This window comes from Mchenga conophoros, linkage group LG17, assembly GCF_057382185.1.
Source record: "Mchenga conophoros isolate Kocher_MC1m ecotype Shallow Benthic linkage group LG17, M_conophoros_male_GT1.1, whole genome shotgun sequence".
Lineage (NCBI taxonomy): Eukaryota > Metazoa > Chordata > Actinopteri > Cichliformes > Cichlidae > Mchenga > Mchenga conophoros.
The window spans coordinates 10,197,053-10,214,151 of NC_140542.1; the positions used below are offsets into that span (position 1 = coordinate 10,197,053).

At 40.5% G+C, this 17,099-nt stretch overlaps 1 protein-coding gene across 2 annotated transcripts; it reads right to left on the bottom strand.

The window, feature by feature from the left end:
* Positions 1 to 1,831: 1,831 nt before the first annotated feature.
* ttc14 (tetratricopeptide repeat domain 14) lies at positions 1,832 to 15,948 on the bottom strand. Of its 2 annotated transcripts, none has more exons than XM_085251272.1 (12): positions 15,367 to 15,948; positions 13,631 to 13,755; positions 13,303 to 13,502; positions 12,675 to 12,759; positions 12,170 to 12,299; positions 11,643 to 11,798; positions 11,431 to 11,502; positions 11,172 to 11,291; positions 10,527 to 10,649; positions 7,588 to 7,705; positions 3,630 to 3,736; positions 1,832 to 3,503 (listed from the first exon to the last, which is right to left on the bottom strand). In XM_085251272.1, the coding sequence occupies exons 1-12, from the start codon at positions 15,498 to 15,500 to the stop codon at positions 2,531 to 2,533; spliced, it is 2,343 nt and encodes a 780-aa protein (XP_085107398.1). In that variant the 5' UTR covers positions 15,501 to 15,948; the 3' UTR covers positions 1,832 to 2,530. The 2 variants fall into 2 exon arrangements, with proteins under 2 accessions (XP_085107398.1, XP_085107397.1); XM_085251271.1 differs by having other exon boundaries at positions 13,631 to 13,758.
* Positions 15,949 to 17,099: the final 1,151 nt, after the last annotated feature.

Consider the following 17,099-nt stretch of genomic DNA (forward strand, 5'->3'; position numbering starts at 1 on the left):
ATGGAGCCAGGAGAGGTTAGCAATGTGTCTGCAAATACAGTGGTATTTCTCTCTGTGGAAGAGAGAAGTGCAACTCACTTGAAAGAACCCCACAGCTGAATATTTTCACCAAGTTTAAAGGTTTTCTGCACCGCTGCATTTACATCATGAAAATAGGCAGAAAAAGCAAAGCAATAGTAATGTATGTATATACATACCTGGTCAATAAAGCTGATTCAGATTTTAATAAGCTCTTTGATACTCTCAATATATCAACAGTTCTAACATTACAGTGATATGGATACCCTTGACTGTGTGATTATAAAGTGGCTTTTTAAATTTATCCCCAAACACAGCCTCCCCAAGTCTGATTTGACCTCGATTTAAAATCGTTGTATTGAATTGATGAGTTCTCAATGTTTTGGGAGTCCTGTGGAAGACAAAGCCCAGTGGAACATTTTGAAAGTCATTGACTTTTTTTTTTGTGAGGATGAGACCTTTCAAGGTTTCATCTAACAGTGAGATCAGGTGATGCTTATACATTTACAGTGCTCTGAAAAAGTATTTCCCCCTACAGAATTTCTTACTTTTTTCCTTTGTTTTTCCACACTTATTTGTTGATCTGATGTTTCAGATCATGAACGTAAAATATAAGACAAAGATATCCTGAGCAAATGCAAAATTTTTCTTTCCAAATCTATTTGACCTTATGCAAAAAATTAATTCCTCCAAGACCTAATAAACTGGTTGTGCTACCACTGGCAGGAAGAAATGCAATCAAATGTTTGTGATAATTGGAAATTGTTTTAATTCAGCGACACTGGAGGGTTTTCCAGCATGAATGGGCTGTTTAATGTCACAAAGCATATCAATCATACTAAACTTGGACTAAGCCAAAACATTCTTATTTTTTTTAAATTGCTGGACTTGCTGTTGTGTTTCAGATCATTATCCAGCTGCTTAACCCAAGTGAGCCTGAGGCCCAGGGCACATACTCATGGTAGGAGATTCTCCTTCAAGATTTTCTGGTAGAGAGCAGAATTGCAGCAAGTCATCCAGACCCTGAAGAAGCAAAGCAACCCCAGACCATCACACTACCACCAACGCATTTTTCGAGCCAGCTGTAACGGGACTCAGACCTTCTAAAAGGTTCAGCTTTTGTCTCATCAGTCCACAGAATGTTTTCCTATAGGTCTTGATGTCTTCTGGCAAATGTGAGATCAACCTTTGTGTTCTGTTTGTTCAGCAGTGATTTTAGTCTTCAGCTTTTGTCCAGCCTCTTTTTTTATAGTTTAATCATGAACTCTGACCTTAATTGAGGCAAGTGACAACTGCATCTCTTTAGATGTTGTTCTGGGTATGCTGTTGATGTTGTAATTTTGGTAAGCTGGCCACTCCTGGAAAGATTCACTACTGTTCACCACTTGAGTAACAAAGTCTTAGCAATGGTCTGTAATCCTTTAAATGTCAGTGACTTTGATTCTTAAATGCTCTTGAATGACTTTAGATAGTGGTGTGATGTGTTGCATTTTCTGAGATTTTTTAAGCATATGTCAGAGGTTCTATTTGAGTGATTTCTTAATTCAATGGGCCTGGGTCATCTTTGTCCAATATTAAAATTTGTTTGGTGATCTGAAACATTACAGTGCAATAAATGTAGAAGGAAAAAAAACCATGAAGGGGGCAAATACTTTTCCACAACACTGCATCTAATTGATTATATCTGCACCTGATCTAATTTCTGTAACACAGTGCTCATCACTGTAGATAACATGCAGACATGTATTGGATTACAACTATAAAAAAAAAGAAGAAGAAGAAGAAGAAGAAAAGGACTTCAATGACTTGCAGGTTTGATATTTGAAATGCTTTACTGACTCAACTGACTTTGTTTTATTACAGGAGACAATTAGTCAGAATACAGCTGGAAGTTCTGCACTAAGTATAGTCTTAAGGATTGTTTGGACAGAGGTTTAACAAGCCACAGAAAGAATGTACAACATGGCACACAGCAGTAAATATAAGGCAGTCAACTTCTTTGACAGCAAAAAGAACGTCACAGAACAGATCATCAAGCTTACAGAGCAAAGTTATGCAACAGCTTGTCAAAATGTTCACTATTCTCTAAAGGCGATGCTTCTGAAGATAATGTAATAATATGGACTGAATTTAATATTCTCATGCTTAGATATGACATGTACTGTTTGCCAGTTTAAAAATATGAATTTACTGTAGCATTATTTTAAAGTGTTAAACCTGTTTGAACCCATCAAGGTGAACATTTCAGGACATTTTGACAAACAGTTACTAGGAAATTATTATAGGACTCCAGTCTGACATAGAGAATAACAACCTTTCAAAGTAAAACGGCTCATTTTCTGCAAAAAGACAAACTTAAATAAAAAAAAAAAAAAAATAGCTGGTGACATTCAATGAGCAACAGATTTGGCCATAGATCAGGAGTATTGATGCAGTCCAGAGAGTAGTTTCATGGTACTAATATTACTTTCACCTTTTTTCCGAACACCTGTATGGATATCATACCCTCTTGTTATTTTTTTGGTTTCACTCCTTTTTCCTTCTCAAACTGAGCAATCTGGTTAAAAATATCCAACAGGTTTGCAGGGAGGTCCTTTTTGGCCCCCATGCTGCACTGCTCATTTTGATTTCCAGCACTTCCTTTTTTACTGTGTCCTTGATCTGGAATGGTACCTTCTTCCATTCGACTTTCCTTCTCTCTTTTCACCTGATCTGCTCCGTGAACTTCCAGCCTGCCTCTATTCTCTTCAAAGAGGTTCCTGGATGATGAGTCATTCCTGTTCTCTGGGTGTTTGGAAGTGGAATTTCCAGAATGCTCAGGTCGGTAACTAGATTTACGACCCGAATACTCCAACTCTCCTGACGAGCAGGATAATTTCCGCTTGGAATTTTCATCTAAACTACTTCTCCTTTTGGAGTCACTGCTTCTTCTGTCTTTCTTCCTGTCACCATCCCTACTTCTATTCCTCCTTTCTCTACTCCTGCTCCTAATCTTCTCTCTATCTGGGCTTCTGCTCAGGCTGCTCTTTGTTTTCTTCGTCCTGCTCTCCTCCCTGTCCCTTCCCTTTCTTTCTCTCTGTGAGGAGTCAGACTCTTCCTCTTCTGAAGCTGCTGACAGCGAGTACAGCTTGAAACTCTTTCTATCATCTGCATCCTTCCCTTCTACCTGCTCCTCGTCCCTCAATCCAAACCCCAGGCCTCCCACCTGGTTGAGAAAAGTAGCTGAGGTATTGGAAGGTGCGGGATACCACTCCACCTCGTCATCCTCCTCTTTCTCATTCCTATCTTTCTTACCCTCGTTGCTTCTCCTGCTCTCCTTTGAGGAGATCCTGCGATGGCGCTTGCTTCCACGCTCTGATTTCCTCCTTTTCTTTTTCTTCTTTTTAGACTGCCTGCGAGAGGACGATGATGATGTGGAGGAGGAGGATGTCCTTGAAGAAGTGGAGGATGAGGAGGAGGATGATCTCTTCCGTTTTTTCTTCATCCTGAAAAATAGAAGACATGTACTGATAATATTTTTCTGCTAAAACAGACAGGGTATTATGAGGCTGTCCTTAACAGAAGTGGCTTTTCTTTTAGCTTTAAGTAAATAAATCAATCGGTCAGCTTACCTCTTCTCCTCTTTTAAGATCTTACGTAATTTTTCAGCACTGCTCTGGCCACTCTTAGTTTTGACCTGTTCCTTAGCCAGTGCTTCCTCTCGCAGGCGAATCGATTTCTTTAGTCGCCGGGTGAGGCGAGGCAAGACGAGACATGACAATGGCAGGCAGCCAAAAGTCCACAGAAACATATTCAAAGACATACACGCCATGACCCAAAACCACACAAAAATCCCGAAACAACAATCATTCATTCATTCATTTATTCAGCCATTTGCATCAGAGCAAGTATGTATGGAGAGGGAAAGAAAAAAAATCAAGAGGTTTGTAGAGCATACATAACCGTCACAAACCAAACAGATCGCAGGAAGAGAAATGTGTGATGAGTTACAGATTTACCATAGAGAATGATGTGGTATGATCCCAGAGTGGGGGTAGATTTAAAATTTTTTTTAGATTGATGGAAGGACAGAGGTGCAAGCAGAGATGTGCAAAGAAACGGTATTAGTCCCAGAATTATGTGGAGAAGGTTTCAACATTACCGTATTTGAACCCGGGACACGGAACACAAGTATCCAGGAGAAGAGGAGTCATTGTTGCCATTGTGCAGATTATTCCCCCCCCCCCACGAGGCAGGTGACAAGACCGCAGCAGTCAGAAGGTCAGAGGGCAGAGGGTCAGAGTCCAAGGGTTGCGAACACACACATACACACCAAAACAGTTCATCAGTATTACAAACCACAGTGCTCGGAGCAAAGTAGAAAACCATTTTTTCTTTTTTAAATATAGCATTCTTTTGTTTTTTTTTAAAGAAAACATTCCTACATGAATAATATGCACTTTAGAAATGTGCTCAAACTGGTTTCAACGCCATGGACAGCAGCTCATGTCTTTCTTCAGCACCCAGGCGTACCCACACACATTTACTGTTTATTGTTATACTCTTTGCTGTCTCACTCTCTCCTTCTGTGTGCGAATGTGTGTGTGAATGGGTGGATGACTTTGTATAGTGTAAAGTAGGGCTGGGCGATATGGCCTAAAATCCATATCGCGGTATAATTTGAAGCACGTGCGATAACGATATATATCGCGATATATTCTTTTCTTCTGTATACCGTATTTTCCACACTATAAGGCACACATAAAATCCTTTAATTTTCTCAAAAATCGAGAGTGTGCCTTATGTATGACCTACTGACCTCGAACCGATTTTGGCTGCAGAAATCTGTTAAAATATGTTTTAGTACAACTTTGGTAAGCCGCACTGCTTGATGGATTGTCAAGAGCATTACGGCTACCGTAGTGAGGAGCTTTGCGGAGTAATCTGGGTCCAAAACTCCGTCCGCTTCAGGTCCCAAAGTCAAACGAACACAGAGTTAAAAACAGTCTAAACTCTTTCATCTTTAATAAAATCATCAGCGTTGCTGCTTTACCAGGTGTAACAATTAAGTTTAACATCCAGGCATCCATGAAAACAGAAGTTATTAAATTCAACGGAGTTAGAAGTTAACAGGAAGTTAGCTCGCTAGTTTCCACCTAAACATGACATACCATGTTCTGAAACTAATTCAAACGTACAGCTCTGCTACCACTTCCAACATAAATGAAGACAGAAAACTAAAGAGCAGTGGTGTTTGCAGGGTTACTGAAGTTGGACTACCTGGTATATAATGTTGTGCTACCTGATTGCTAGCGACATAGCTATGTTAGCATAACATTAGCACAGTGAAGCTGGAGGATGAACGCCAACTTTTTTTTCCGCTCGATAAAAGTTAATGTGAGGGATTCTGGTGGTCAGGGACAAATGCAATCGCATAGCAGGATGCTATACACGGGCCAAACTTCAGTCAGAACAACTGAGATTATTCATCCACAATACGAGGTTAGTTATTAATATACTGCAACAACATGGGAATAGAACAGCTGCGAGAGAATTCAACATTAATGGATCAATGTTACGGAAGTGGAGGAAGCGCAGTTTTTGGCTTTCCCCATATTTCAAAAGTGCTTCATCTCTTTGCTATGACTGTCGCCGGGCATAATTTGCAGATGATAATGGTTGTAATGGCTGCAATGCTTTCGACCAAAACAGGCGCTATCGCGATAGAGCGGTATAGTCAAAATCTCTATCGTTGGTCAAATTTATATCGTATTTTCTATCGTATATATCGTTTATATCGCCCACCCCTAGTGTAAAGCGCTTTGGGATCCTTAGGACCAAGTAAAGCGCTATACAAATACAGGCCATTTACCATTCTTTAGTCCCCCCCCCCACCCAAACAAAAAAAAACAAACAAAAGTCACACAACATGCCTCACCCTCATTTTTATCCCTAAATTTAAGGTTATTTTTACCTTTACCATCAAAGTTCATTGTCTTGCTATGCAAATTAAATGACTTGCTATGATTGTCAACAAACTGACAAGTTAGTCTTTTATAATGAGCCATTTCACTATTAAACATTTTATAAGGCAATCTATTATAAATCACCTTTATTAATGCATTTCTTACCAAAGACTTACCTTAGCCCTTTCAGTGTTGTGGCATACTACACCTTACATACAAAAGGCTTAAGTTAAAACTGCTGATAATCAAGTTAATAACTAGTAAACCTTTTTAAATTCATGTCCTATATTAAAAGTTACAGAGGTCAACACTGAACGAGTGTCAAAGGCCTGCATGTATAAAATTAACACTGTCGTGGTACAGGAGGTGTTCCTTATTTATTGAGCTGCTAAAGTTGTGCAAATGTTTAGTGTTTAATTAACAAGCCTCAGATTAACCACGAAATCCACTGCTTCATGTAAGACAATCTTATGATAATCTGTCAACAACAGTCTTTTCACAGCAGCCATTCTAACACAAGGACACAGGGGGAGTAACAATGATTAGGGGAAATACCTGCATATAACACAGCCTTCATTAATATTACTACAAACACCCGTTTTTACCAACTACTTCAAATTGACCTGTCAAGTTTCCACTAATGCTGTAATATTCACAGTTCTTTCTTCAGTCTTTGAATGTAATACATTTTCATAAAGTTGATGGGAGTGAAAAGCACAGCCCAACCAATAGAGGATTTTCCAGACTAATATTTGGGGATTTAAAAATCTAATATATTGGACAGTTTTTTTGTTTTTTCAGTTACATAAAACAAACAGATTTCCCTCACATTTTTCTATGTAAAGTTATTTGTGTAAAAACAACCTCAGCAATTCTTTTGCTTCCAGTTTTCACTTCTTCTCTTCCCTTGTCAGTGCGGATATAGAGGTTTTTTCACCTATTGTTCAGGATATCATTTAATACTAGCAGCTACGTGCACTGCCACAGCAAACAGAAAGGGATGTGGCTGTCAGTGGCATTCCCAGCGTAGGACAAAGCAACCAATGCAGCAGGTATACCGAGGGCTTAAAACTGACTCTTTTTTTAACTGAATTCTACTGTGATCATGTGCGTAAACACTCCAAAAGGCCTCTTTTGAGCAAGGAAAAATTCTTACTGCTATCAGAAATATCTGGATCTGTAGCTGCTTAGTCCCCAGTGGTCACCGGTTAGCTGCTAACTTTAGTGTGCCTGTTTTCTCGTGGTCAGTACACAGAGCCACACATATTTGTTAAAAAAAACATGTTAAACATATGTAAGCAGAGCACACATAAATACAGTTCTGGGAACTTGTCAACTAATTTTACAAGAAACTAATCTGTCCTCATACCATCCCTTTCTCTGTGTTGTCAGAGCAACAAGCAGCTGCTCATTTTTTCCACCTTTTTTATTAATTTTTCTGAAGTCACACAGAAATAACACCATTTTAAAATTAAACTTTGATGGGACCATTATTTCTGTATCTGCTTTAATAGTTAAGCCTAAAATACACACACTGCATACCTGACAACTTTTTTGAACCCCTCAGGCACGCGTGCATGTGTGTGTGTGTATGCATGTGTGTGTGTATGTTGTGTCCGCTCACCTGTATAGTGTCTGTGATCTTGTGCAGGGCTTCCTGTGCCTCAGGGTTTGAGCCATCTAAAGCTAGAGCTCTTCTGTACAATCCCTCAGCTGTTACTAGCTTTTCCTGTTCCTCAAGCCTGCAAGCACAAACAAACATCCTTTGAGTAAATGATAATGAGAGATGAGATGAGATGAGATGAGATAGCCTTGAGATGGTCTTTTGCCCACAACCAAGATGACAGACCTTGCCGACCATACATACAATACAAACATCACATTGGGGAGACAGGTCAGGCCAGGTAGCGAGGAAAAAAAACATTGAAATGTGCAACACAAAAGGATAATACAGGAATGCACAGGTATCAACACACCATAACACAATAAACACAGACAAGCAACATGGGAAAGAGTTCCAGTGTGTACATCTGATCTGGGACCGCTACAATCTTTCGACTGCGCCTCCAGCTGACCCGATGTCCACATCATGGGGGAGGTAAGCGTTGGAGGTGGCGTTGGATCCGGGGTAGGGAGGGTGATGCGTCAGTGAGTGCTTATCAGTATCAGTATATGTATGTGTGCATGTCAATAGTTCAGCTGAGACAGTGTCCTTCGCCCTGCCAGGCTAAGTAAACAGTCTTCCAGTCAACCCAGGTGGCCTTGTAGGGAATGGGAAGGAACAGACTCAACACAGTCGTTATCAGGGAGTTGTGGGGTAGCCGGGTTATGATGGTAATTGAGAATTTCAAGCTGTTTTTTAACACTCCGACACTGGTCTCTCAATCTCCCGTTAATAGCTGCGAGCTTCTCCGTGATGTTATTAGTAGGGCTGGGCGATATATCGAGTTTTTAAAAAATATCGATATATTTTCATACGAGATATAAGATGTGACAATATCGTTTATATCGATATAGTCTATGTTACGTTATAATTATACTTGTGGAGCCGCAGGTTTGCCTCTCTTTCGTCCACTTTTGTCTCTACGCAACGTTACTCGGCCTCGCCTCTCCTGCACTGAACACAACTCCCCCATAGCTTCACCTGCAGGCAATGACAAGATGAAAGCGGAAAATCTCCGTTAGCGAGTTACCGTGCGTGGGGCTGGATGGCGTCAACGTGTTAGCGAGCTAACCGCGCTAACGACATGCAGCCCAGAGGGGCTGCACGGCCTAAAATCCTTTCCTTTTCTCAAAAATCGACAGTGCGCCTTATGTATGAATTCTGGTTGTGCTTACTGACCGCGAATCGATTTTATGTGGTACACAGCGCTCAGCAATCTGTCAAAAAATGTTTTAATATGACTTTGCTAAGCTACGGAGCTGCACCGCTTGATGGATTGTCGGAGAATTACGGCTACAGAGGAGGAGCCTCGCGGAGTGATACGTACTGTGTGTGTATAAGGACCACAAATGGCACCTGTTCAGAGATGTGGTGCAGCTGTGAAATCTGTCTCTTTGTTATTATGCTCAGCGTCTATTAGTTTACATTTTGACTGCACAATTGTGAGCTTTTTGTTATGCACAAAAACAACATTGTTTTCTTTTATTTATGGACCATGATTATTTAATATATGCTGATAATTTATTTTTGAGTAATATCTACGCTGTATGTAAATAAAAGTGCCCGTGTGACATCTGGGACACAGTGTGACTAAGAACTCTCTTTTTGTTCTTAACTTATGGCTTAAAAAAAAAAAAAAATCGAGATATATATCTTATATCGCCATCCAGCTAAAAAATATCGAGATATGAATTTTGGGTCATATCGCCCAGCCCTAGTTATTAGCCGTCGATTCTGTGGTCTTGTCACTCTTTTTGCTCACATAGCAGATTCTGAGACTTCACGAGCGCAGCCAACTGATCCGAGGTGTAATCCAGCTCCGCCCAGAGGTGTTGTTCTGAGTTGATTCTTTCCTGATGTAATCCAACATACATACGCTCAAAGGTGTTATTCTGAGCATTCACTGCAGTCGTAAGCGCCTCCAAGCTCTTAACCATGCTGCCTTCAGTGAGCCCTTTCTGAGAAGTCGCACCTGTCGTTCCAATCCCAGCGGGCAGCCTTGTGGAGGTTTGAACAGCCGGTTCCGCTCTCTTAATTCTCCGATAAGCCCGGGCCAAGCCAGCTCCGATCAGCAAGAACCCTGTTATCATGGTTCTGAATAGGTAGATATCTTCAGCGTCCTCGATCGACAGTCCCGCCAGGCACACGATCCTCTGCCACCCGTCCATCGTGTATCCGGCAGGGAAAGTCCCTCCAGGGCACTCGGGTTCTCCCGAGCCCAGACTTCTCGTTAAAGGGTGTCAATAGCATTCAGAGACCAGTTGATCAAATCCATAATTCTCTTTTAGGTTTTAGACACAGACTGTGAGAGAGTGTTCCAGGGAAAGTAATACAAAAAAGACACGAGACTAGACAAGGACATAAGAACTAGCAGGGAAGATAAGGGAGAGGAGAAAAAGTGTGTCCGCCTCCTCCGAGAGCCAAAGAAAAATAATACATGTTATTTACATGTTTCTCCCTTTTTCACGGGAACAAAGCAGCTGAGCTGATGCTCGCTCACCTGTTTCAGAATAGCCTGTGAACCTTTTTCTAACTTCGTCCTTCTATGCAGCTTCTATTCATAAACACTAGCAGTGCACCATAATCAGGCTGTGAAATGGTTAAACAGGGAAAAAGGAGCAGGCCAGAGAAAGCTTCGTTTCCTCCTTGGGAAAAATCAAAGTTGTTCTGTCTGTAGTTACCTTGCACATTGCTCTTCATACCTGGATTTAAAATCAATAGTATTTGCATACTGACATATCAGGCCCATTGTGCACTGTAACAAGAAAAAGGTGGTGGAGCTGGCAGCTTCTCATTAACATTCTTAAACTTCTCTCTGATCTGAGTCTTTCAACTAGTAGATCACGACTGAACTGTAAGCTCTCATTTCACATCTGCCTACTAAGTGAAGCAGTACTTACTGTTTTCCTCTCTCCACTAGTGTCTGACACAGATACTTCTTGGCGTTGCGGTGATCAGGACAGTTCTCCAGAGCTCGTTCAAAATCTGTTATTGCCTTCATGATGCTGCCTTTGTTAGCATACCTGTGTACAAAGTGAAAGAATCAGAATCAGAAACTTTATTGTCATTGTCATGAGAACAACGAAATTAAGAATGGTCCCCGATCATTGCATCATCCCTAGCAATATCAAAATATAAATAAAACAATAAAATTCAATAAAGCACAAAAAAGACGATAAGATTGATCTCATTTTCAGGACTATGCCAGGTTTCGGTAACAAGTGTCATGTGTGTTTACCAGGTACTAAGCCAAAAGCAACTTTTCATTCCAAAGAGCTACGACAATAGTACAGGACCATGTGTGGTGTCTTAATTACTGTTCCTCATTCCATTCTGGTATGGGAAATGGTATGAGGAAACTTACCAAAGTCGTTTAAAATGTCTTGATGCATCCAATAAATAAACTATTGTAAACACTGTATATATTTCTTGTAATTTAAACCAGTTAGGTGTTTACAGGGTCATGAAAGACGAGGGAATATCTCAAACAAGGACAGAATTATACAAACAACAGTTCTCATCATTTGAACTGAAAGCAGACTCACAGAGCTCCACGTGCCACCAGTGCTTCTACATTACTAATGTCTATTTCCAAGGCTTTGTTGTATTCATTCATGGCTTCCACATGGCGACCATGTTTGAAGTGGTCCACCCCTGCACGGACACTTGAAAAACACACAAGCAAATACAAGTCAGGTTTGTATTATTGTGAAGTCTAAGCCAGGGGGAATAAGTGGTCCAAAAACAAAATGATGCAACATCCCATCCATTTTCTGTGGTCAAAGTTGATAGCTAATACATTACCACTTTAAGGCCCAGGATGCAGACTGTTTCTTCCTGATTGCAGAAGCAAAATCCTCTGCTTGGAAAAGTTTACTGTGGCGAAAAGAACCACAGACACCACACTATTTAACAGCCTTGCTAGATGTCCAAACTTCCATTATTGCATGAATCTGCTTGCAAATTTGTATGAAATTAGGGGAATTACTGTGTAATCGCACCAACTAAAAGTTTACCTCTGCAGTCCACGCATCATTGACGGTGGGTGGGTATCACTAATTCCCACCTTTTCCAGCAAGTAGTCCACTACAGAGGGGTTGTGGTATCCATGACAACCTGTCAGTATACGCTCATATGTCTCACTGGAGTCAGTGGCTGCCTGAACACTACGACTAAGGAGAGAGCAGTCACTGCAACCACACGTTAATGCATTAATACATATTTATATCAGATTAAGCTTTTATATTAAAGCTCAGGCTACATATCAGCCCGCTCATTTGTGTAACAAAATACATCATATTCTTGAAAGAAAGCATGAATATAAAAAAGAAAAATTTAATCCCCAAACTTTACATTTTACATGAGCAGTGACTGCGAATACAGATGGTCTGCTGCAGCTACAATCAACTGAAGCTTGATATGAAACACTAGTTCAAATGCTTGTGTGACATTTCTTAATGCAATGCTATGCAACAGTATTCACTCGAACTAGCTAAGCAGGTTTGTTTTTCTTCTTTCAGCAATCCGTGTTGTGTTTCTTTACCTGTAATGAACAGGCAGCTCCTCCTTGGTAATGACACCAAGTTTGATGTGCTCCAAGCTCGGAGAAAGACAGGCCTGATGGAGCGACACTGTGATTTTCTCCTGGTAGCGATCAATATCTTTCACTCCAGCTACAGAATAAGAAAAGATCAGACCATCATTCTTTACATATCCCATTACAGTACTGCGAAGCAGCACTATGGAGTTCAAAAAGCAGCAAGCATTTCTATGATTATAACTGCACTGCAAACCTGAAAATTAAAATAGGATAAAAGACTAAAACTTTAAGATATAGGTTGTGTTGAGACACAAAAAAGCCTCAAATGGAAAAAGATACTATCATAGGCCAATTTTCCGTGGAATGAAGGTATTAGCTAGATTAATATACTTTATGCAGGTTTTGTCTGTCTGATAAATCTATTGTTATAAAATGTTTTAAAGGCTCCTGAAAAGAACTGCAGTATATGATTCTGGACCTCAGTGTTCTGGTTGTGTTAGACACAAACCTCTGATGAAGTCCCCAATCTGGTAGTACGCCAGGGGATCATCATGGCTGCCAGTGGAGGGAATTTCTCTGACATGACACAGAGCCTGAAGGGTGAAGAAAGATGTGCCTTTATGAAACAATAGTAAAATGCAAGGTGGATGGCCGATTTAGTTCAGGTGGACAGAACAGCAAATTTAATTACACAACATTTGCACCATTTACAGTCTGACAACAGAAACTCTCCAAGCAGCTTTCTGTTGAGGAATTTTTTCACTTGTAATACCTCAGTTGAGGTGGCTTGATGACAAATATGCAGGTGGTTTTTTTTTACAACAGACATGAAGATGAAAAGCAGAACTCTTTTGGAACTGCCACTCCTGTACGTCCCGTAAAGCACAAGACTAAATAACGATTACAGCACAGATATCATCACATGGACTCATAACATGAATTTTAAGCATGACTGCATTCTTATGTAAACTCCACGCAAAGAAAGAACTGGCAGTCACTCGGGTATTCCCAGAGCTACACAGCCGGTTTTTCATCAACAACTAGCCAACAGTCCCAAATTTTCAGCTTCTACAGTGATGATTTATGACATAACTCAATGACATTCAAAAGGAACTGAACTGAACTTGTTGACCTACCGACAACTCTAAGTCCTCAATGTCTCTTTTCAGACCTCCTGCTGTGCAAAACAGAGTGAGAAAGAAGCCGTATTCTCTAATGTTGTTGATCCTCCCCACCACAATGTCTCCTCTTTCCAAATCCCGGTAAATCATGGATCGCCTCTCCTCATACGACACCTCCATGAATACCTCCATCGGTGGCATGACTGCATAGGGCTCTGAAAGAGTGAAGACAGATCTGATGCAGTGTGTCACAAAATACAGACACTTTTCTCAACATCAGATAGGGCCTATGTGCAAGTCATACTCATCTTCATTTACACGCACAAGAATGAACAACACACACCTACAGCCTCCTCCTCCTCGTGCTCCTCTCCTCGAAGACCAGCGGTTCTCCATACTGGACTGAACAGGATGTCAGCCTTCCTGGCAATGAACTGCTCCACAAGTGGGTTGCTCTGCTCTTCACACCTACTGCACAGAACAACAACAAAAGAAAGATCAGTAAGATCAGCTGGACTGAATTCACCTATGACAAACTAATTCTTGTATAATGGTGCAAAGGAAAATGAAGTAATGCAACAGAAAAAGGTTGAATTAATACACACTCCTGCTCTTTGTTCACAGACCTTCATTGAGAGTTATTGTATTACACTACTGATTTTTATTCTACAATGACAGCTGCAGTAGCTAGTCAAAAACCGATGCGTACTTTTTGCACCTCTTTTCATACAATGGTATTTTAGTTTAACTACACCATTCACAAATGATTGGGGGGAAAAACATGTGTGGAAACAACATATGCTTACGTGGACAAAAGTAGTGCGCCACTGACACATTACACCTACAGGTGTTGCTCGGCCATGGAAACCCATGCCATGAAGCTCATGGTGTGCCTTTCATGTACTGATGTTAATGTCAGAGACTTGGAACCCTGCAGTAATCAGGTCAGCAGAGTGTTGGGGATTTTTTTTTTTGACACAGTGTGCCTCAGCAATTGATGAGCAGCTGATCACAGAATACTCAGGAGCAGTGTGGGGCTCACAGCTCATCCAGTAAAGTCCCTGTGCCCCCTAAGCTGAATTATACTGATATACTTCAACTATAAGTTTTAGTAAGTCATACAATTTGTTATTAACAAACTTCCACAAAGTTCCACATCGCTGGTAAGTGTTACTGCACTGCATGCCCAGTTTAATTAATGGTTTCACATGAATTTAGTTCTTCTGCATCAATCACTGCACCCAGCACAACTGCAAACAGAGTGGAGGGGCTGCTGCAGGTCAGACTTTCTTGATTTGAAATGTAAAAGAGGTCATTCATCACTTTGTGCAGCTACATTTATAGCACGTATTTTTGCAATTTTATATCTGTGGCTGCATTTCTTTATTAGTGTACATTGCATGTATAGTTCTAAATATTGATAGTGTGTTTTTTATTGCAATTGCAAAGTGACTTGACTCGATGGCTGCCTGTCAAAGTTTGTTGCCTGTCTAGTTCATATGGTCTGCTTCCTACCTAACCTGGGAGTGAAGACATTTTATAAACTGATTTGCTGCAGGAGTGGCATGGTCTTGCAGTACCCCACATGTGTTCAGTGAGCTCCCTATAATGACTCATTCTTTCACAAATGTCTGTAAAGTCAGACTGCATGTGCTTGATTTTAGACATCTCTGGCAATGGAACTGAAAATACCTAAATTCAAAAGCTGTTAGGTGTGGTGAAGTCCTTTTCTGCATATTTCTTGTGCAATTTAATTATAAGTCATTTTAAATCCAGAGAATTTTCGAGCAAAAGTTGCAAATTCCTCATTAGCGTCACCATTTCTAGGCAGATGTCAGCTTATGAACTGAAAATCTGCTGGACGAGCAATAGGAGATTTAAACAGTAAAATTATACTGGCGATAAGACTGTGATATTCACTCATCTTTGTTTTCAGAGCGTTTAATTCACAACCTATATGCAATATCATCTTTGTCTAACACTTTAAGAGAAAATAATGATGCGCTAGCATTTTGTCTGTACTTATGACTTTTGGCATTCTGCAGCAGCCTGCCGTGGTACTCATAAACTCAGACATACCTCTCATACGTGGCTTTGCAGAGGTCAGACACCACCGCTTGGAAGTCTGGATTTTCCGTTTGTTCACATTTCAGCGTATTGAACAGGGATTGTCCATGATACGTCAGACATTGCCTCAACAAGTCTCTGTCCATTCTCTGCTTTTACGGGACTGAACTCACATTATTGTACGAGTCAAAAAATACCGAAGCGGCCGAGCACTCTTTTAGCGATGCCCATGCCAGCACAATTTAGAGCTTACCTTGAGGTTGAGACAGTACTGCAATTTTTTCCAAGATTAAAAAACGCTTAATTATTTGCAAAAAAGACTGAGAAGTCCACTTTAATGTATGTAAGTTAGATAACAACCAATCTCTGTTGTTTAGCTAGCTAGCAAACCCACCAGCAAAAAGCCGCACTAACACTGTTTCCGCAGTTTGTTTGTCTTCATAAAAAGCCCCAATATTGTGGCACTGCACATACACGGACTAGGTGTTCATGCAACACAAGGAAAATTGTTGTTTTAGCTATTCAAAGTTTAGCTAATGCTGAAAAAAATTCACTAGTAAGCCAGGAGTCATGGACAAATGAGCATGCGCCGTGTGTGTCACACTGAAACAGTCGGGAGAAACAAGAACCACATGGGAACGATGGCGATAACTGCTATTTAGTTCGTGTTTATATTTACCGCTTAACGCAAATTTTATTTTGCCCCTATTTGTAATAGTCTTTGAACATTCAGCTTTCTTTTTTATGGATATTTTGATTTCTTATGCAGAATAATTCATTTGACCCCTGATTTAATGTGAGCCTTGTGTACTTCAAGCAAGAAAAGGTTGATTTTATTGCCCAATCCATTTTTTTTTAAAATTTCACTAACTTCTAAAGAGTTTGGTGTATACAGGGTTTTCAAAATAAATAAAGTAACTATACCCAGCATGGAAAAATTTCTGTGTTCCCCAATGACATATATAGGAACAGAGGTGTCTTAGCTGTGAATTGCTGAACAGAATGTTGGAGAATAAGAGGACCCCTGAGGAATGAAAGACTTTCAGAAATCCCTGTCTGTGAGCACAGTTCCCCATGTCTGTGAATGTATGTTAAATGTCTACCATGTGCAAAACAATAGAACAGGTTAACATTATCCAGAAATGCTGTTGCATTCTATGCATTCTCTGTTGCAGTCAAAGGTCATTTAAAATGGACTAATGTAAAATTGAAAACTGACCTGTACTCAGTGACTGGTAAACTGATCCTGGATCCAGTAAAACAGCCACAGACCATCACACTCTCTCCTCTATGTTTGACAGTTGATGCCACACATTGTAGAATCATCCTTTCGCCTGCTTGGCGGAGTACAGAGATCCAGCGCGATGAACCAAAAATTTCAAATTTTGATTCATCAATAATAATACCTTTTTCCAGCCTTCAGTAGTCCAGTGGCGGTGTTTCATGGCCATTGTCTTATTGTGACATCTTAGCAATGGCTTTTTTGCTGCAACTCACCCTATCAAACCTGCAGCTCAAAGTCTTCACTCTCTTCACAGTTGAAACTGAGACTTGCTTACTACAACCACTATTAAGCTGTGCCTGAAGCTGTTGTCCTGTGAGCAGCCTATCATGCAAGCTGTTACCTCTCAGAAAATTGTCCTCGAATCAGTTGCGGCTTTGGGTCTTCCAGACCTCTTCCTGTCAGAGTTTTCCCCAGTTTCGGAGTGCCTTTTGATGGTGAAGGAAACTGTAGTCACTGACAC